At 40.0% G+C, this 21,054-nt stretch overlaps 1 protein-coding gene across 3 annotated transcripts in view; it reads left to right on the top strand.

Moving 5' to 3' along the window:
* TIAM1 (TIAM Rac1 associated GEF 1) overlaps nucleotides 1–21,054 on the top strand; it is a gene marked incomplete at its 5' end in the record, with an annotated part of 515,782 nt that overhangs the window by 470,909 nt on the left and 23,819 nt on the right. Inside the window, 5 exons of one of the 3 annotated variants that reach the window (XM_082624561.1) lie at nucleotides 2,230–2,333; nucleotides 11,891–12,070; nucleotides 13,400–13,468; nucleotides 13,781–13,906; nucleotides 19,325–19,433. In XM_082624561.1, coding sequence (XP_082480687.1) covers nucleotides 2,230–2,333; nucleotides 11,891–12,070; nucleotides 13,400–13,468; nucleotides 13,781–13,906; nucleotides 19,325–19,433 — 588 coding nt within the window. Of the gene's footprint in view, nucleotides 1–2,229; nucleotides 2,334–6,410; nucleotides 6,501–11,890; nucleotides 12,071–13,399; nucleotides 13,469–13,780; nucleotides 13,907–19,324; nucleotides 19,434–21,054 lie in introns of those variants that run through there. The other 2 variants (XM_082624563.1, XM_082624562.1) reach the window with 2 other exon arrangements.

Below are 21,054 nucleotides of genomic sequence, written 5' to 3'. Positions count from 1 at the left end.
TCCTTTGTCTTCTTCACTTTGGGCTCTGGGGATTTCTTGGAGCTCAGCTTTATGTTTAAAAAGGATCTGGGGAGACTTCCCTGGTGGTCCAGTGGTTAAGACGCTATGCTTCCACTGCAGAGGACACGGGTTCAGTCCTTGGTCAGAGAACTATCCGCATGCTGCACGGCGCAGCCAAAAAAAAAAAAAAAAAAGAAAAGAAAAAAATATAAAAAGAATTTTGTTCCATTTTATTGATACTTAGAATTTCTAAGTGTTTTGTAGAATTAGGGGTTTTTTGCTTCCTTTTTAGGATACCTGGCCCACGGTATTGTTAACAATGAAAATCCTTTCATTCCTTTTTCCACTATTTTGGGAGCAACCTCTAGAGCCCAGACATTATGATATACAGTGGAGATAGGCAGGGTCACGGTATTTGGCTGTACCGTCTGGGGGTCGCCATTATGCAGATTACAGCGTGAAGGTGACCTTGTGTACAGCCTCGCCACCCTGCTTAGTGGTGAGGGAACGTGGTTCCTGCCATCTCAGAGCTCAACGCTGTTCAAATCTTCCCCTTCTTTCTAGCCCCAGAATCTAGGTCATTGCCCCCATTTAAAGTATTCAGTCACTCTTTTTTCCTCTGGTGGTGACGGTGTGACATTGTTGATATCCACTAAGTTAAGTGGGCCTCTTTCTTTGATGGCTCCCACCATGTTATTGAGTGAGGAAGTAATTAAAAGAAGTGCAAGAAAATCGTAGAGCCAGAACTCTACGACTAGGTGCGGGGAGGCGAGGGGGTTCAGATGGAAACTTACAAACCATAGAAGGTAGGCGTTCGCTTCATTGGTGCTTCGTTCCAGAGGAGGGGAAGGGGACCACAGGACGCAGCCTTGGAGCCAGGTTTGCTCAGGGATTGGCTTCTTTCCTTAGTTTCCCAACCAACCTAGAGTTTGATCAGAAAGTCATGCTAAACAGCTTGTGACTGTAACCGTGTCATTGGAATAAGGCAGCCTCTTTGCAGACTGACGCTTTCATCCAAAGAGTCAGAAAGTGGCTCCTTCTCTTCTTCTCCTCTTTCTTCCCTTCTCTCTCATCGGGTTAGAGTGATGGTGCTGTAGTCCCTGACCCAGTGCCTGGCATATTCTAAGATAATGGTCATCAAACCACTGTCTTATCAGACTAGCTAGAGGTTTGTAAATATACTAGAGACTTGTTATTCCAAGTGTGGTCCATGGACCTCTTGACTGATAACATCTTGGAGCTTGTAAGAAATGCAGAGTCATAGGTCCAACCATATACCTATTAAATCTGAATCTGCATAACATGAACCCCCAGGTAGTCAGATGCTCTTTAAATTTGAGAATCCCCCCAGAGGAAAGAGATCTTAATGTTCTCTTCCCCAGTGCAGGGGGCTACCATAGCCAACCACTGTAGTAGGGACGTGGTAAAATAGGAAAGAAAGTTGCCTGCACTTTTGCATAGAATATGGTGGGAAGAGTGGGTGAAGTTTGCCAGGTAATCTATATGAAAGTTATTTTTTGTTTTAATGTTCTTCTCAGAATGGTTTCTTCAGTTATTTTAGCAATGAAGTCATTGATCCAGCAATTAATTTGATTATAAATCAATCAAATAATTTTATTTAAATTTTATTTCACAGATAGATGGATAGTAAATTATTGTCTTAGTCAGCTGGGGCTGCTGTGACAGAATACGACAGACTGCATGGCTTCAACAACAGATATTTATTTCTCACAGTTTTGGAGGCTGGCAAGTTCAAGATCAGGGTTCCTGCTGAGGGCTCTCTTCTGGCTTGCAGACAGCTGCATTTTCTCTGCGTCCTTACATAAGAGGAAGGGAGCTCTGGTGGAGGCCCATCCTCAAGACCTCATCTAGACCTATTTAGCTCCCAAAGGCCTCACCTCCACATACAGACCCATTAGGGATTAGGGCTTCCGCGTATGGAATTGAGGGGGGACATAAATATTCAGTCCACAGCAATTATTGTATATTATAAAATATGTATTATAAATAATAAAAATATACTATGTTATAAAATAATAATAATAGTGGTAACAATAAAAACAACAAAAATGAACATTTATTGAACCAAGATCATGGAGCCCACACTTGGGAGTGTCTAACAATATATGTACACGTCATGAGCTTGACCCCATACTCCCTTGCACTGGCATGGCTTATAGCAAGGACTATACGTGCTGACCCATGTGTTCTTCTGACTTCACCTTGCAGGGCACAGCCTCTGCAGCCAGCAGGGCAGTAGTGCTGAGACGGCTCCGGAGGAGACCGAAGGGCCAGACTTGGAATCCTCCGATGAGACTGATCACAGCAGCAAGGTGAGAGATTTCCATTTGCACATCCCATGTCTTGAACCACCAAAGAATCACAGCTGACACGTCACCTCTGCAGCTGTATGTGGTTAGAAGGCCCCTCCACGGGACCAAAGTGTTTTTACTTCTGAGATGTCACTAAATAGGATATGAAATCCAAAGTACAGTCTTGAGAACAAACCCATATGTGAGAATATAGGGCAGAGCTCACTCTTAATGAATTAAAGTCTCATTTCATCCTGTTTCCTTCTTATGCTTCCATATATGTATGATGAAACAGCATCTAAAATGTGTACAATTGGGTCAGTTATACTTTCTTGCTACTCATGGTTTCTATGACAAACTCCCTTTGCATTATCTCTGTTTAGCTGTTTTGAAAGGTGAGCACCTTTTTTTTATTAAAGGGGAAGAAACAATCTCTTTGTTAATCCAAAATACAGTGTTTCTCACCCGGCTGAGCACTGTGACAAAGCTCTTATCCTGACTCTTAGGTGCAACTGTGAATTTGTTTTCCATACTTCATCATGCTTTTATTCCACTTCCTAAAGAGTTCTATGTGTCCATAACCTCTTCTCATCACAGTCTCCAGAGTATAACAATTTGACAACTCTGTTACCTGTATCTGAAAGACCCCTCCGCAGTAAAAACAGTGATATGTGATTATGTCTGTATTTATTCATCTTCTGTTTTCAGAATGTTGTTGACATATTTATGTTGGTCCCCCTGTCTGTCTCCTATTCTTTTGCTTGACCTTGACCAGTCACTTAACCTGAGCAAATCACGCAACTTTAAATTATACCTTTGTTTTTCTCATCTACAATATCAGGTGATTCTTGCCTTTGTCCAGTAATTGGATGATTGGCTGGGTCAAAAATATAACTGATATTGATAATGGAAATATACTCTTCAAATCTGAATGATTATTTTAAAAACCTACATTTCTCTGTGTATACTTTTCTGTCTCTTTTTGTCTTTATATATCTTTGTAGGACTTTCTTGAGTGCATTTGTTAGACTATCTTCATCATTGCTTTTATCCATATGTTTCTCTTTTGCCGTCATAGGATCATCATTCTCAGTGTCTAAGTTGAGCACAGTATAATATTTAATATTTTAAAGTAATTTTAATGTTTATAAGTTTAATATTTGTAGACTGAAAGGCTTTATGTTGTTGATTATTAATTAAAAAGCCAGTAAATGGAAACATGCATGTTTCATTTAAAGGCAAAAAAAACAAACAAAAGCTGTTTAAAGTTACTTTTTATTTTTGTGGCCTTTTACCTACTTTTTTGGGGAGGTGGGGGAGGGTGAGTGGCCCTCAAGAGAAATAGATATTTCCTTGTGAGGTAAGATATTTTGAAGGCTATTTATTAAATTGTTCTATTATTAAACTAAAAATGTTAATTCTCGGTTTCTAATTTGATTTGGGAGTACAGTTATTTTTCCTGTATCTAAGACATTTATTTCTGAATACTTTTTAACTTGGATCATTTTTACCTCACTGTAATAGCCCAGTGTTCCTCTCCCTTTGTGGATTTTGAGAGATTGTTTCCATTTTAAATATAGTGAGTCATGAAGTCCCAAACAGGGTCCTCTGTAATATTGGGTTCTGGCAGCAGAGAGGAAGGAAGAGGCCCCAGGGTTTTGTTGACTCATCCCAGGTGCCTCTCTGATTTCATGGTTCTTTCTCCTGAGAACAAGACCCTGAAACGTGCCTGGAACAGCCAGGGTCAAGTATAGGAGCAGGCGATGCTGTTCCTGGATTTCACTGTAGAAATGCACGGTAGGCTCTCATAAAGGAGAATATCTTTGAAGTTTTTGACAAGTTTGGGTAATGATCTGAGTATTTTTAAAGATCATAAGGTGGACTCAGTGATACCATAGGTTCACAGTCCTTTTTTTATAGATTGGATGTACGGAGCACTGTGTGATTCTGTACCTGAAAATACTCTTGGTGTTGGTTTGATTCAGTTTTTATCTTCTTTATTTGAATGATTTTGTTATTACTAATAAATGAAAGCTAATACTGAGGTAGTGTCTTGTATATATTGGGTGCTGTTCCATATTAACCCATCTCATTCTCACAATACCACTGAGAGATAGATACTGTTATTCCCCCTATTTTATAGATGACGATATAGGAACAGAGAGGTTAAGCAACTTACTGAAGGTCACACAGCTCTGAGATCGCAAAACGAGGCCCTCTGTTGTTAACTGCTTTGCTAAAACGACCTTCTGGCCAGATTGTTAAGGTCTGGTATTAAATACCAGGTTTCAAAAAAGGAAGGAAGTAATTAATTAGTGATAGTATAAGCCAGTTTAGATATACAGTTGAACCTTGAACAACATGCGGTTGAATTGTGAGGGTCCACTTACATGTGGATTTTTTTTCCAATAGTAAATAGTACTACTGACTTGCAGTGGGTTGAATCTACGGATACGGAACCGTGGATGCGGACGAACCACGTGGATATGGAAGAACTACGTATATGGGGGTGGGGGGGGAGTATAAGTTATACGTGGATTTTTGACTGCAAGGATATTCGACACCTCTAACCCCCGAGTTGTTTAAGAGGCAACTGTATACTCATGAGCCACTTAAATATTTTTCTGATGCTTAAGCTTCGTGAAATATTTTTCTAACGCTTAAGCTTCGTGTCTTTTTTCATGATTTCAAATAAGAGCAAGTGTATATCTTAAGTTTCTTGATTAAGGATCAAAATTTTTTGATGCGGCTCCTATATCAGTGTGTCATTTTTCTTGAGGATAAACCAAACATTCATATTTAAGTTGTAAGCTGCCTAAAAGTGGAAGGATGATTTAGCCTTAATTTGAATGCGCCAGGCTCCGTGTAGAACGTGAAAACTAGATAAATAGATAAACAAACAAATGAATAAATGAAATGAAACAGGAAATCATTTTTTATTCTGTCTGAATACATGAGGGCTGTCGATTTTGTTTGTTTATTTGTTTAATATTTTTGCTGCTCTTCCTAAATGAATCATTTTGTGAAACAGTGGGCAGGATAAAGAGGAGGCGTGTTGGAGTTTTGTGTGTTGTTACAAATTTTTTTTAGATGGCAGTTTTTGCGGCACGTGGTCTTTGGGGGTTGAGCAAGTAGGTAATTGTGAGTTTGTTGCTGAGCCGTGGTGACACGGGACTGTCACATCCACGGGGTTGGGGCGTGGGACTTCCACACCACAGGGACAGTCTGGCGGCCTTTCTCTTTGTAAGCCGCCTCCTTCCTCTGGTGACTGTGGGTGACAACCTCAAAGGACCTCCTCACCACCAGCCCCCCACCCACTTGTTTCCCTGCTTCTAATTGAAAACTCTTGTCTCTGGAAATGAATGCTAATTAGCTCCGGGCAGTCCTATCATGCATTCCAGACCCCCTGGCAGCTGTGATTTTGTTTTCCACTTAGCCAGTGTATGAGAATCATTTTCAGAGCATTTCCAATCGGAAAGCCTTCTTTTTTCTTTTCAATCCAAATTGTTGTTATCTCGGAAATGTTTGGTTTTTGTAACAAAGCATTCGGGGGACGTTGTGAAAATATGAACTGTTAAAAAAATGTTTTAGTTTTTAGTGTCTGCTCTCAACTCTGTGAGGGGTGTCTTCAAAGTTTGAGCCGGGCGGGTTTAATATTCCTGTGCAGTGCAGGATGCAGGCCAATCAGCTCATCTCAGTCTGCAGGGTAGAGACGCTCACATCCCTGGGAGGCGTTTTTTTTTTTTTTTTTTTTTTTTTTGCATTGTTTTCTTGCCTCTTGGCTCTCCCTTTCTGGAACTTCTGCTGTTTAGCCATGTGAAATCAAAGCATAAATTCTGGTTTATCGGTTAGCCTTTGACACCCTCCCAGAAGGCACTGACGGGCAGAGGGGGCTGCTGTCGGGTCGCGCTGTCGCTGTTCTCTCTCTGGAGAGATGCAGCCGTAGGTCTTCATGGCACAGCCGGCATGGGCTGTCTGGATGGGAGAATACTCTCTAAGGAGCCAGAAGGCATTCGGTGCTCTCCGAGTATTTTAAGAAACTTCTGTTTCTTTGTGGAACGTGTCAGGAGGTAGAATTATCATGAGAATACCTTCCCGATGATGTCTGCTTTGTGGAAAATAAAGCGCAAGCCCAGGATTGAAAACAGTGGCAGGTCCGGTGATTCTGTATATCGGACGCTTCACCTGGTGAGCACTGTTTGAATTCTATCTTGCTAGCCTTTTGTTTATGTTACGACTTTCTAGCTGATTTGTTTCCCAGTTCAAATGATGGTGATATGCTTGTCCCATGTCCCCATATTGCAGCCTTCTGCCCTTGAGATCCCCTTGTTGATAGAGAATATACATTTTAACATGGGAGTGGGGGACATCAGTAGTTGGAGTGAAGTCGAGTTTGCCAAGAATCTTTACACGTATCTGCTTTTTCATTTCTAAATGACAGAAAGGTGGGTTGTTATTATTATTTTTAAAAGTAAATGTCATTTGAATGTTTCCCTCTTTCTTTTGGGTGTTGAGATTTTGAACATGTTTGTGTTATATGTGTGATAAGTCTCCCCATCTCCACCTCCAGTCGGGTAGCCTAAGTATTCAGCAAGCATTTCTGGAAGAAGGATGTTCAACTTGCCTCCTATAAAGTCTTAAGTGCTTTTGACTTTATTTCTGCTTACTTGAGAAGCAGGTGGCTTTACAAGTGTTGGCCCAGGGAATGTATTAATGATTTAATGTCAACTGACCTATATTGTGTATGCCAATTCCTACGGTGATTGTTGCCTCTTTAATAAGAAAAATGTTTAGTGGGTTAAGGGGGAGGAATAATTTAAAATCACATTAAACCTTTTAATAGTTAAATATTAATATCAGAGTCTGTTGACTATTAGATTTCGTGTCACTTCATGAAATTGAACTCGGACAGTGAGTACACCTGATTTACTCAAGCAAGCCTTTATGCTTATTGAATGTTTCTTCTTCAAAGTTTGTTCAAAAGGAGACCAAAAAGATGCCAGAGAACTATAGGGGTTATCATTGTATATGAGGGTCTCTGAAATTATGGAATATGTTACTTTGGTGTTTGTTTCCCAAAAAAGCTTAAATAAAGGCTATAAGATTTCAGGCCACTCTGGCCCCTTTTAAATCTGTGGGAAGTGTTAAATCGGTCAGACTCAAAGGACAGTTTTAGAACTCTGAACTCATCCCGAGATAGAAATTGCCTTTCGTGGTTGCATAACAGGAAGAGCTTTAACAGCTGGGTCGCTTGGGTTGGTAGTGTGTACTTGAAAGCCTCCCCCCCTCTTTTTGTACTTTCTTTTCATCTTCCACAGGAAGAAAGTGACATTATAAACATTGAACTTCACGCAGACCTCAGTACACTAGCCCGTTTCCTCCTTCAGTTGTCATGTTCATTTCTGTACGTTGGGTGGGTAACTCTTCATCCTGACAGCAGAACAGCTCGGCTACCCTTTAACAGTTTTAACTGGCAGCTCTGAAATGCCCGTAAGTGCTTTTCGTGTCCCTGGGGACTGATGGCAGTCCTCAAAGGGGGAGAGGTTTGGACTTGGAGAAACTGTGTCTGTCTTCTTCTTTCCAGCAATCCTTTGCTACTTGTACCCATTCCAGGAAACTTGGCTTTTAGGAGTTATGTTGAGGACCTCTCATGGCAGCTCTCTTTCTGGGCTACAGTGCTTGATGTGTAAATGACCAGGATGCCATGTATCACTCAGTGGTAGAGGGAGGAAAGCACTGCACTCAACTCCTTCTACATCCTATATCCTGGCCAGGCTACATGGAGAAGGTCCTAATAGGTTTTTTTAAATTAATTTTTATTGGAGCATAGTTGCTTTACAATATTGTGTTTCTACCATACAGCAAAGTGAATCAGCTATACGAATCCATATATCCCCACTTTTTTGGATTTCCTTCCCATTTAGGTCACCACAGAGCATTGAGTAGAGTTCCCTGAGCTATACAGTATGTTCTCATTAGTTATCTATTTTATACATAGTATCAGTAGTGTATATATGTCAATTCCAATCTCCCAGTTCATCCCCCAGCCCCCCGACCCCAGGTCCTAATAGGTTTTGATGCAAATAAGTTTGGCCACAGTATGGGAGCAGGGGGACTTAAAAACTGGGCCACAACATGTAAAATCTCTAGGTTAGAGGTATTCTAAAGACAACCTGCATTTCATTTTCGGGGGGGGTAATATTTTAGTAAAACAAAATTCTCAAACTTGATGATATCCTTTGAAGTGGTTTCCAAGCAAAAATTTCATTAAGAGCCTTATAAATAACATCCCTTGATGATATATACAATATAACTTGTTATTCTGTATCTTTTTGTTTGTTTATTTATTTTATTAAATTTATTTATTATTTATTTAGATAACATGGAATTGACAGTAAAAAGATTATGTCCATATTGACCCAGTTCCTTGATAAACCTGAGAGTTTATAACTTGAATCAGACAAGGGGCTTGCAGTGGAGAAACTGCTTCCCCCCCGCCCCCCGATAAATCTATCTTAGCTTAGGAAGACTCTTGTCTTATAAGGAAGGGATGCCTAAGGCTCTGAACTCTCAGAAGAGGACTCAAGGATATTTTTAGGTATCCCCAGGGATGCTAAAGGTATTTCCTAATATAATCCAGGACTTGGCTCAGGAGGGGTGTGCCAGGAAGAAGGTGGGGAGCCTGGCTGTTTGATGTGAGGTTGGGTAGGAGATGGCTAGGTTTAGAGCACTAGAGCCTTGGCCCACATCTCACTAACCTGAGCTTTCCCGATGGGCCTGCTTAAAACTCAGAATACTGAACCTTAGAGGTGGTGGACTTGACATAGGCAAAGTCAGGAACCCTACTCACACTCTTAAAAATGGACACCTTAAAGTATTTATGGTGAAATGGAGGGAACGAAAACCCAGAAACTCCATGTCACGCCTTTCATTATTTGAGCCAGATATTGCTGAGAATGGCAACAAGTCAGGGTGGTGCAAATTGGGAGCACAAAGGGAAATGTCTTTTGAATTTCCTGCCTTTGATATGTCAGAGTCCCAAGGTTCTAACTTGCCTTTTCTTAAAGTGTGGGACATCCTTGGTGTAATCTGTGAGGACATTGGAGTTCTCATGGCAACTTGTCTAAATGATAAAACTGCAGAAAGGTCTCCTGTGTCTCTGATGGGAATACGGGAATGGATTTAGGTATCATGAGTAATAGCTATGTTATTAGTTTGCATGTAAATGACAGGCAGCTGTGGTTATTGTTGGGACATTTAGAAAAGCATTGTGTAAGCGAAGGTGCCAGTTATACATTTGTTGTTTTGACGAGTGACAAATCAACGTGACAGAGGAGAGTTTGGGATTAGCTGGAGGGCAGGGCACTTAAGCTGTCAGCTGTTATCACTGTCTTTCCATGGGATTTTCATTTGGTGAGGCACAACCCCCCTTCCATGATATCTATGTTATAATGCAGTTGCCTTTTTTTTTTTTTTTTTGCAGTTGCCTTTTACAGTTATCATGAGATCATCTGAAAGGCGTATGGACATTTTTGTTAAAATGGACCTACTTGTTCCTTTTTCATTATTAGGACAAAGCCATATTTAACTGTTTATATTTAATGATGACATTGAGTTTGTAAAACCCTAACATAACTAAATCAAACTGTTTAGTTTATTTCTACTGAAACAGGCTGTGATTAAAAAAAAGTAGTTTTTCTTTTTTAACAGCCTTATTGGGTTATAAGTCACATGCTTTACAGTTCAGCCCATTTTGGTGAGTTTTTCATGAGTCACCAAAGGGAGAATTCTTTGTGGGGATTGTCAATGTCTGACACACTGATTCCGTAGGGAACGTTTAACAGTGCCACTGACAGGTAACTAATACATCCCGGCATATAAGACCAGGATCTGTGCTAGCAATAAATAAGCTGTGTAACCATGAGAAAATTGGATCAATAATTACGTGGATTTGGGTCCTGGCTCTGCTCTTTCCTGTCATGACATTGCTGCTAATGTATCCTTGTTAAGTTCTGATTTCCCATGTCCTTGTTCTGTCTTTATTCTGGACTTCCTTCCCTTTGGGCTATGCTAATGAGGGAAAGGTAATATGCTAATGAGGGAAAGGTAATATGCTAATGAGGAGAAGGCATGCTAATGTTACCTACCTTCCTCTGTGTTTAAGAATTGCCCCCATGGGATACACTTGGTTTGGTTCCTCTGCCTACCACAAAATGCCAGCCTTGACCTTCAGCTCTTTGCACCAATGGTTGTTTTTGGAAGGATGGTGTTCTCAGGGTGTTCACTTTCAAGAGTGAGCAGGTGGGATACCCACCTGCTCACTCCTGAAAGTAATTCTTTATCTGCGCAGGTCTATATTGGAAATACTTTGTGCCTAGGGGTGAATTGGACAATAGAAACAGGGAAGAGCAGTCCAAGAAGGCAGCCACTACTTTCAAGGAGATATGCATGAGACATTTGTAGAGTGGTACATTCGAACAAATACTAATAAACTAATAAACTCGATGTTGTGCTACAAAATAGCCTTTGGAGTAATACCATAGAGAGCTTTAAAAAAATACTAACACTTGCGCATCCCATCCTAGAGATTCTGATCGAATTGATCTGAATGGTGCACTGGGCATTTGGAGGTTTCAAAACTCCCCAGGTAATTCCTACATGCAGCCAAGGTGGGGAATTACTGATTCCACAGGATTTTCAGTGGTCCGTCTTCAACCCTTGTTTTGAAGAACCGTTTTACATAATTTGAAAAGTTGGAATTTTAGAATTCTAGATTCCCAACTTCCACCTGAATCATCCTGGACAGAGATTGGGTGGGGATTGAGCTCTCCTACTGAGGTCTTTTTCAGGGGCCAATGCCCCTTAGTTTTAGTTGGAGGAGAGGGGAGGTGGTGGGTGCTGGTGGTGGTGGAATCTTTCTGCCCTGGAGAAGCTGGAGAGACAGAAACTTTAAAAAAAAAAAAATATATATATATATATATATATATATATATCTGTTGTTATCTAGAGAGTTGCCTCCGTGTCAATTTTTAATAGAGACAGAAGACTCTTTGCTTATAAAATCATCTTCCAGCTTTGCAAGGTAAATATGTGTAGTGCAGTGAACTGAGAGTCTGATAATGAATTACCGTTGTATTTTGGGTGAAATGCACTTGTCCATATCTTCCTCTCCTCATTGCAGAGTGATTAAGAACACAGGCTTTGAGCCACGCTGCCTGGTTCAGATCCGAGCTGTGCAATCTTGGATGAGTTACTTAACCTCTCTGGGCCTCTTGTTGTCTCAGCTGTAAAATAGGAATGCTAATAGCCCTCACTTACCAAGTGGGAGGATTAGATGAATCAGACCCGTGCCTGGCATGCAGTGATCACTCAGTATATGTCAGCAGTTGTTATTATGGTTGTTTTGAGCATTCAGGGAGCTCTCAGATGTGTGGAGCAATTTGGGGAAACGAGAGATGTGATTCATGTGTGGCAGTTCATTAACCAGGAAGAACATCTTTAGGAGGGACAGATGCCAGACAAGTCTCTCTAGTGGGGGATAACTTCGTCTGTCTTGCCTTTTCAACTGTGCTCTGAAGAGCACAGAACAGGTGGCTGCATTTTGCCGCAGTCTGCACGAGATGAACTCCTCTGACCCGAGCCCGTCCCCCCAGGACTCTGCCGGGCCTCAGCTGGCCACCATGAGACAGCTCACGGACGCCGATAAGCTGCGCAAGGTCATCTGTGAGCTCCTGGAGACGGAGCGCACCTATGTGAAAGTACGTCTTCTCCTGCCCTCTCTCCTGCATGCTTCCTCCCATCTTTCGGAAGGATGCAGGCTCTGTGTTTATACTGGTGTTGACTAACAGCAAAGCCACATCACGGTCTTGAAGGGTATCTTGGTCTCTCCTATGGAATTTGGCCTTGATTCTGAATGTTACGATCTCCTTTTGTGTTTTAGGGAAGCATATCTATTCTTACAGCACTTCGTTGATATAAATAACTGATTGACTCCGAAAGGAGATGATGGTGGATGTTAAGCGAACCTTCTGACCTTTCTAAATAGGTTGTTGAGCTCATACTAAAATTGAATTCGTTTTTGACAAATTCAAGAAGTAGTATCTTCACAATCTACTTTGAGTCTAGGCAGAAAGATATCAGGTCTGTTTTGTGTTATCATTTGTTCTGACATTTAGTTATATTCCTGAAACTATATCATTTGTTCCTATATAATTTATAATACATACAACTATTGTTTAAAAATGATTAAAGAAGATAATTTAAAAGTGATAAAAACTTTATTTAAAACTTTATTCATGAAGTGGACAGTCTCCTTTTGTAGAACTGCAAAACGGGACCGAAGGCAAGAAGCTTTCAAAGGGTAAAGAATAAAGAACAAGGAAGAGACAAATAGATAATACTTGATTGGCTGGGGCCACGTAGTCAACCTTGGTTGGGGTGAGAAGGCCCAGAGTTGGCCTGGCATTTGGAAATTGGCTGAGTGGATATACTACATTCTGGTCAAGTGGTGTATTGACAGGCACACAAAAATGATCTAAATTTAGGTTTGCTGACACGACACCCCAGGCAGAAATGGCTCCATCTTGGGCCTAGAAAGTTATTTCAACACTATATAATTTATAATAGATTCCTATAACTCTATAATTCATCTAATTATGATAATTGTATAATGATATACTCCTCTAACTGTATAATTTAGTTATGTTTAGTTCCATGTTACAATAGTATCATCTGTTTTTAATGATCTGTTTTAGTCTTTAAGTCAGAGGTCAGCAAGTTATGGTCCTTGGGCCAAATCCAGCTCTCTGCCTGTTTTTACAAATAAAGTTTTATTGGAACACAGCCACACACATTCACTTATGTATTATTTATGCCGCTTTCCTGTACAGCAGCAGAGTTAAAGTTGCAACAGAGACCATATGGCCTGGAAAGTCTGACATATTTTGAGAAAAGGTTGGCTCACTTCTGCCTCAGTGGACCTCAGTGACCTAAAGACTGAAATGTTAGCATTTGGGACATAATTTTTTTTTCTTTAGATTCTTTATAGACTTTTAGTTGTGCTAATCACATATTCTTTTAACCCTTAGGACTTAAACTGTCTCATGGAGCGATACCTAAAACCTCTTCAAAAAGAAACTTTTCTCACCCAAGATGAGGTATGGTGGCAATTGTCTGAACTTTGTGAGGGTCACACGATAGCTTGACTTGGTGAAGAGGAAGGCCTGGGAAGTACACACAATACTGAGAGCATTTTGAATTCATTTAATTGTAATAAATAGACCAAATTATTGCCTGCGGAGCTCTTGGTGTGCACTTGCAGAGGAAGGAGGGAGCTGCCCCGCCTTCTGGTGGTGGGAGCATTACCGTAATTTATAAGTATGGGTAGAAAAACTTTGAAATCAGAAGCAAATAAAGGTTCTGCACACTAATGAAATAGGGGGTTGATGAAATTCTTTTGCATTTTCCAGCTTGATGTACTCTTTGGAAATTTAACTGAAATGGTAGAGTTTCAAGTAGAATTCCTTAAAACTCTAGAAGATGGAGTGAGATTGGTACCTGATCTGGAAAAGCTTGAGAAAGTTGATCAATTTAAGGTAAGTCTCATCCTCAAATAGTGTAAAGCTGCCTCTTAATGTCAAGGGTGGGCTATCCTATAGGTCAAGTCGAATCTCCTAATAACACATCGCAGGAGGCACTGTTGCCGTGGTCTTGAGTCTTCACTGAACTGCCAGTGGAGTCATTTCCTAAAGGGAGTCTGAGAGGGGAACGCACTGCATCTTGCTTTTCTGGCTGAGGTAGAACCAGTGCCACGGACTTGCATTAAACTGGTGTATCTGCTGACTTCTGCTTTGGAAGATGTGCCTCCCTTTTGTTCTGTTTATGTAGGGGCCTTTAATACTTGCTATTAACAAATTAGACTAGAACTCTTGGTTTTCCAATAAACAAATTAACTTATCTTGTTCTGGGAAACCGGTTAATGGAAGTGCTTATCAATTATCTAGGAGGAGGACAATCTTCCAGCACACAGTGTCCTTGTAGCCTTTTTTTTTTTTTTAATTTATTTTATTTTTGGCTGCGTTGGGTCTTTGTTGCTGTGCGCGGGCTTTTCTCTAGTTGCGGTGAATGGGGGCTACTCTTCATTGCAGTGCACAGGCTTCTCATTGCGGTGGCTTCTCTTGTGGCGGAGCACAGGCTCTAGGCGCGCAGGCATCAGTAGTTGTGGTGCACTGGCTCAGTAGTGGCTCCCGGGCTCTAGTGCGCAGGCTCAGCAGTTGCGGCGCACGGGCTTAGTCGCTCCATGGCGTGTGGGATCTTCCCAGACCAGGGCTCGAGCCCGTGTCCCTTTCATTGGCAGGAGGATTCTTAACCACTACCCCACCAGGGAAGCCGTGTCCTTGTAGCCTTAATGAGGATTTATGACTAGTACCTCAGTGAGGATGCTGACAGCTTGTCTCCTTCTCCTTGATCGGCTTTCTCTTATTGCAGAAATTTCCTGTGCTGTGTTTCTGATTGACAAAGGTTCACTGATTTGTGCACAATGTTGTTGGCTTGTTGGCTTAATGGTGTCGGTGGTGGCAACCCTCATGTACTTTAAAAAAACAGATTAATTGAGGTATAATTGATATACAATACACTACATATATTTAAAGTGTACAGTTTGATGAATTTTGACATACGTGTACACCTGTGAAACCATCACTTCAATCAGGATAATGAACATAATATCACCCCTAGTTGTTTTTCCTGCTCTTTTGTGATTCCTCTCTCCTTCCTCTTATGGCTGCCTCTTAGCCACAGGCAACTATGTCTGCTTTCTGTTACTACAGATTAGTTAGCATTCTGGAATTTTATATAAATGGAAACATATAGCATATACACTTTTTTATGTGGTATCTTTTACTGTATAATTATATTGAATTCCATCCCTGTTGTTACATATACCCATAATTATTGCTTTTTCATTGCTGAGTAGTATTCCATTGTGTGCATGTACTGCACTTTGTGACCCTTTCCCCTTTCTTGGGCATTTGGGTTTTTTCCAGTTTTTGGTGATTACACATAAAGCTGCTGTGAACATTTATGTACAAGTTTCAGTATGAATATATGCTTCCATTTCTCTTGGGTAAATACCTAGGAATGGAATGGTTAAGTCATATGGTAAGTGTATGTTTAACTTTTTAAGAAACAGTGGAACTCTTTTCCAAACCGGTTCCAGTGTACAGTCCCACTAGCTGTTCCTCCTCATTGTTAAAACAAGGTCGGGTCACTCTTTTTAATTTTAGCCATTTTAGCAGGTAGGTGGTGGCACTTCATTGTGGCTTTAATTTTAGTTTCTCTAATGACATGATGATGAGTATCTTTCTATGTGCTAATTTGCTTTCAATATATCCTCTTTGGTGAAGTGTCTTTTCAAATCATTTGCCCCTTTGTTATATTGGATTCTTTTCTTCTCATTGAGTTTTGAAAGTTCTTTGGAAATTTTGTGTATGAGCCCTTTACCGATATATGATTTGTAAATATTTTCTCCTTGTCATACAGTATCTCCCAAAGAGAATTTTTTTAAGTTGATTTCTTTTTTTTTAATTGAGTATAGTTGATTTACAATGTTATGTTAGTTTCAGGTGTATAGCGGAGTGATTCAGTTACACACATACATACATATACGTCTATTCTTTTTCAGTCTTTTCCCTTATAGGTTATTAGAAAATATTGAGTTCCCTGTGCTATACAGTAGGTCCTTGTTGGTTATATATTTTATATATGGTAGTATGTATATGTTAATCCCAACCTCCTAATTTATCCCTCCCCTGAGAAGTTTTTATTTTTTAATGAAATCCAAGTTTTCTAATTTATTCTCTTTTGGGTCATACTTTTGCTGTCTTATCTATGAACTCTTTGCCTAAACCAGGGTCATAAAGATTTTCTCCTATGGTTTCTCCTAAAAGTTTCATAATTTGGGGATTTATATTTAGGTCTCTGATCTGATGTGAATCAAAGTCAATTTTTTTGCATATGAATATTTAATGTTTCTAGCACTATTTTTTGAAATGACTATCCTTCAATCCTTTTCCACTGAATTGCTTTTGCACTTGTGTTGAACTTGGGTTTAGTTGTCCATATAGGTGGGGACCCCCATACACTTTGACTCTCTTCTAACACTTGCAGAAACCTGGGTGTGTAATGTTAGTATGTATACAGGTTTGTAGGATGAGATGAAGACTACCCCTTCCATATATTTTTGTGTGTCATCTCCTTACAGTCCCTCTCTGCAACAAGAGTCATTTAGAATGCACACACATATTCATATACATAAGCATATGGACATATATTCATGTATAGTTCTCTATTTTTATTTGAATGTAATTTCAGACTTACAGAAAGGTTGCAAGGATAGTATAAAGAATTCCCAGATAGCCTTCTCCCAGCCTTCTTCCAAATGTTAACACATTTGCTTTATCCTTTCTCTCCCTACCTATTTCCTTTATGGGTGTGTGTGTGTGTGTGTGTCTCTGTGTGTGTGTCTCTGTATATTGAATGTAATTGTTTTCTCTGAACCATTTAAGAGTAAGTTGCAGGCATAATATCCCTTTAACCCTAACTACTGCATATAGTTCATTTTTTGTGTGTTCAGAAATTGCTTGTGTTAGTTCATTTTTCTTCCCTTCAGGGTAGTTGGTCATACTGTCCACTTGAAGTACAGTTTGGTTCATTGATAAATTTATTGATAGGATATTAGGACACCATGATAAGGGCCAGTAGTTTGTCAATTAATCAAAAAGTTGCTTAATGTGGAACATAATAAAAATGCGAACAGACCCGAAAACATTTGGTTTTAATCTAAAATATCTAACATTCATTATATTCATGTAGCAGGCCTTTGCTGTGAGTCCAGTTCTTTGTGTTTAGAGTCAGTTGATCACTTCAGGAGAGTTTAGTTATCAGAACTGTGATATGAACATAACTGTGTTATGAGCAGAGTTATTCCAGGGAGGGGTTGGTGCATGATCCTTTTAGCAAGTTCACTCTAAGCAGTCAGTGTAAATTCCATTTAAGTGGAACTTTCTTCCCCGACCTTCATTTCACTAATTTAGTACCTAATCTGACCCTCTCCATTCCATCTGTAAGACATGACAACTGGTGCACGTTCACTATTCTTGGCCCTGGGGCTGCTCTCTGGCACTTCTGAGTTGGCTTCTGGACAGTCAGTGTTCACTCTTAAACCTGTTGCTGTTGGTTTCCGCCATTGCTGCTTCATTTAAATCCTGATTATATATTGTCAAAAATATAAAAACTTGTTAAAATATTCAAAGTGTGTTGCCTAAGACAGTATTAGAAAAAAAATTGGTTCTGAGGTGAAATAAGTTTTGATAAAATTTCCCCTTGGAAGTTTGCAATGTCCGTCAGCCAGTGAGAGGCTCTGTGAAGTCCTGCAGAAGAGAAACACAGGGGAAATGCAGTCTTTGTGTAGAAACCCCTCATGTTTGTGCACACTTTGTGCTCTGAGATCATTTTTGAAGGCTGGAAGAACAAATGAATACCTTAATGTTCTATCTGTGTTTGCTGTATGGTATGTGCCTAGTAAATATAAAGTTAAACAAATGAATGACTTGATATGGCTAAAGTAAGACGTTACAATTAGAGCTTTTTCTTCTACAGTTTTTCTCATTTGATTGTTGAATATGACTCAAAGGATGACTGTACCTACAGAGTCAGACTGCCCCTCCTGAAACCCTCTCGGTCAAGGGGGTGAGGTTTGGGGAGGGATGGGGCTTGAGAAGTAAAGGAGGAAAAGTACAACATGTAGGAAAAGAATTTAGGCCTCTAATTACCAGTTATGTGTGGTTCATAATAAACCTTTTTTTGTTTTTAATAGTCTATCAGATTTCTCTGTGTTGTTCATTCATAAAGTGCACTTTGTGGAACCCAATTTATCACTCAAATCCAAAACACACATACATGGAGTCTTAAAAAAAAGTGGTTCTGAAGAACCTAGGGGCAGGACAGGAATAAAGATGCAGACTTAGAGAATGGACTTGAGGACACGGGGAGGGGGAAGGGTAAGCCGGGACGAAGTGAGAGAGCGGCATGGACATATATATACTACCAAATGTAAAATAGATAGCTAGTGGGAAGCAGCCGCATAGCTCAGGGAGATCAGCTCAGTGCTTTGTGTCCACCTAGAGGGGTGGGATAGGGAGGGTGGGAGGGAGACACAAGAGGGAGGAGATATGGGGATATGTGTATATGTATAGCTTATTTTTTTGCTTTGAACGTACGTTTTAAATTCTAAATTTAAATAAGCAATACCTCTTTCTGAACTAGACTAGATCATTGTGAAACCTCATAGAAGGTACTTTTCTGAGGCTTGTTACATATATTTATATAAAATGTGTAGGATAAAAAGTATCCCACCTCAGGCATATTAAATTCCTAATAGGGAAAGCCTCCACCTAGTTTTGATCCTGTTGGGGGCAGACGGTATGGCCTGGGAGACAGTACTAATTCCTTAGTTGAGTCTATTTCTTATGTTCTTATCTATTCCTGCTAGAAGAGAGCATGGCATTGGAGAGGGTGGAGTTAGTGATTAGGGAAATGTGTTTTCTATTTTGGGAGATTTATGCGTTTCCTGACTTTATTTTGTTTGTCACTTCTACCTCCCAACAGGAACTAATGAGAGAATTCAAGAGATTTCTGTCTTTTCCAAAATGCCGTATCTACTTCTCCTTAACATTCAAACATCCCAGTTAGGTCACTGAAAGACACAAGCCTGGAAAACTAGTGACATCTTGACTGTAATTACTGAGAAAGCCAAATCCAGCATCTATTACACAAATATGTAAGCCCACACACTTTCCGATAGGCCATCAGTGAGCTGAGACAGGCTGTGACAGGTGTGAGTGATGCTGATTTGTGGGGAGAGTCAGGCAGATGTGAGCTCCCTGCTATATCCTGCTGATATTTCCAGATGAGGAGGACCATAACCTAACTGCATTGTTTCTTGTTAAATCCAGAAGGTGCTGTTCTCTCTGGGGGGATCCTTTCTGTATTATGCTGACCGCTTCAAGCTCTACAGTGCCTTCTGTGCCAGCCACACGAAGGTCCCCAAGGTCCTGGTGAAAGGTAAGGCCTGGGAGGACTGGGTAGCAGGTGGGCCTGTTCATTGTCAGTTCACATCTGTGTGGCCAACTGTGGTTGGGGGCTTTTGGACAGAAATATGAGTCACTGTTGTGCCAGATGGATGTTCCAACAGGCCACAAATAAGGGTACAGTTGTTCCTCGGTATCTGTGGGGGATTGGTTCCAGGACCCTGCCCCCCCACCCATGGATACCAAAATTCGAGGATGCTCAAGTCTGTTATATAAAATGCGTAGTGTGTGCATATAACCTATGCACATCCTCCCGTATACTTAAATCATCTCTAGATTACTTATAATACCTAATAAAATATAAGTGCCATGTAAATAGCTGTCCATGTGCAACGAATTCAAGTTTTGCTTTTTGGAACTTTCTGGAATTTTTTTTCCCAGCTATATCCTATCCATGGTGAGTTGAATTCACAATGCAGAACCTGTGGATAGAACCTGTAGATACCCGGGGCCGACTGTACTGAGAAATGAAATGCATTATATCTTGAATTAACAGTTTTGTCCATTTTCTTACCATCAACGTTTTGACTCAGTTATTTGGGGCCAGAATTGATGAGTCATTTTGCAATTATGCAGAAACGTAGGGAGTTTAGAATTCCCCTGCTTTATTTCTATTTTTCATTAATTTTGTTATAACCTACCACACTTCATACACCTTTTTGTGGCATTTCATTTTTCCCTCACCTCTTTTTGTTCTCAGGGGTGTGATAATAGTCACCACCATCACTACTAAAATTGTTTCAATTATTTACAAAAATCATTCCAGCTGTAATTATATGTTGCATGGAAAAGAATAGAATTTTTAGATTGGCAAGCTGTTGTTCCTAAGTGTTCTAGGAAGATGATGGGGTGTTCTGAGAGTCTCCAGAGAGTTGTTTCGCTTCCATAGTTCTGCATGTGAATGTTGATAGGTTAAAGGATTAGAGAAACGTGTCCTTGGTAAACAGTAGAACCAATAGAAAGTTCGCTTTCAAAGAATCTCTGGAAATCAGCCTTCTTTAACACTTTACTGTGGCTGCCATGTAAACAGCTGCTGAATTTGTAAGTAATTTACTTATATTTATGTTTGTTGCCAAAGAGAACTAGCTTGATTTAACTCAAAACGTATTATAATAAACATTAATACAACACAGGTCTCTGGACAACAAAAGATCCTGCCCCAGAGAATGACATACTTAATGATAGTCATAGTCTAGGCAAAAGAGTTCTACTTCAGCACAGAAATTTAAAGGGAACTGGGGAATTTCCTTGTCCTGCTGTAGGACAAGGAAATTGTCCCACTGTATGGCCTAGTCTGTGGTTTTACATATGCTGAATTGGTCATATAGTTCTGTGTGTGTGCGTCTTTTTAAACTTTAACTGAATGCTATGTTCTGAGAGTTTTTAACATAACAGTTTTAGAGCACTTCGCTCTATGGTAAGATTACATATTCATGAGAGTTCTTAAAGCAATTGTGTTATTTTTAATCATTTGATTAGATTAAATTCTGCCCCTATAGATTTTTAAAATTCAAAACCATTATTTTTTGCACCTGAAAAATATTAGAAAATCCTTCAAAACCATCCCTTAAAACATTAGGTGTGACCCACATTTT

Source organism: Mesoplodon mirus (genome assembly GCF_964341445.2).
Source record: "Mesoplodon mirus genome assembly, chromosome: 6".
NCBI classification, from domain to species: domain Eukaryota; kingdom Metazoa; phylum Chordata; class Mammalia; order Artiodactyla; family Ziphiidae; genus Mesoplodon; species Mesoplodon mirus.
The sequence above is the reverse complement of the archived record's forward strand: the minus strand, read 5'-3'. Positions and strand labels throughout refer to the sequence as shown.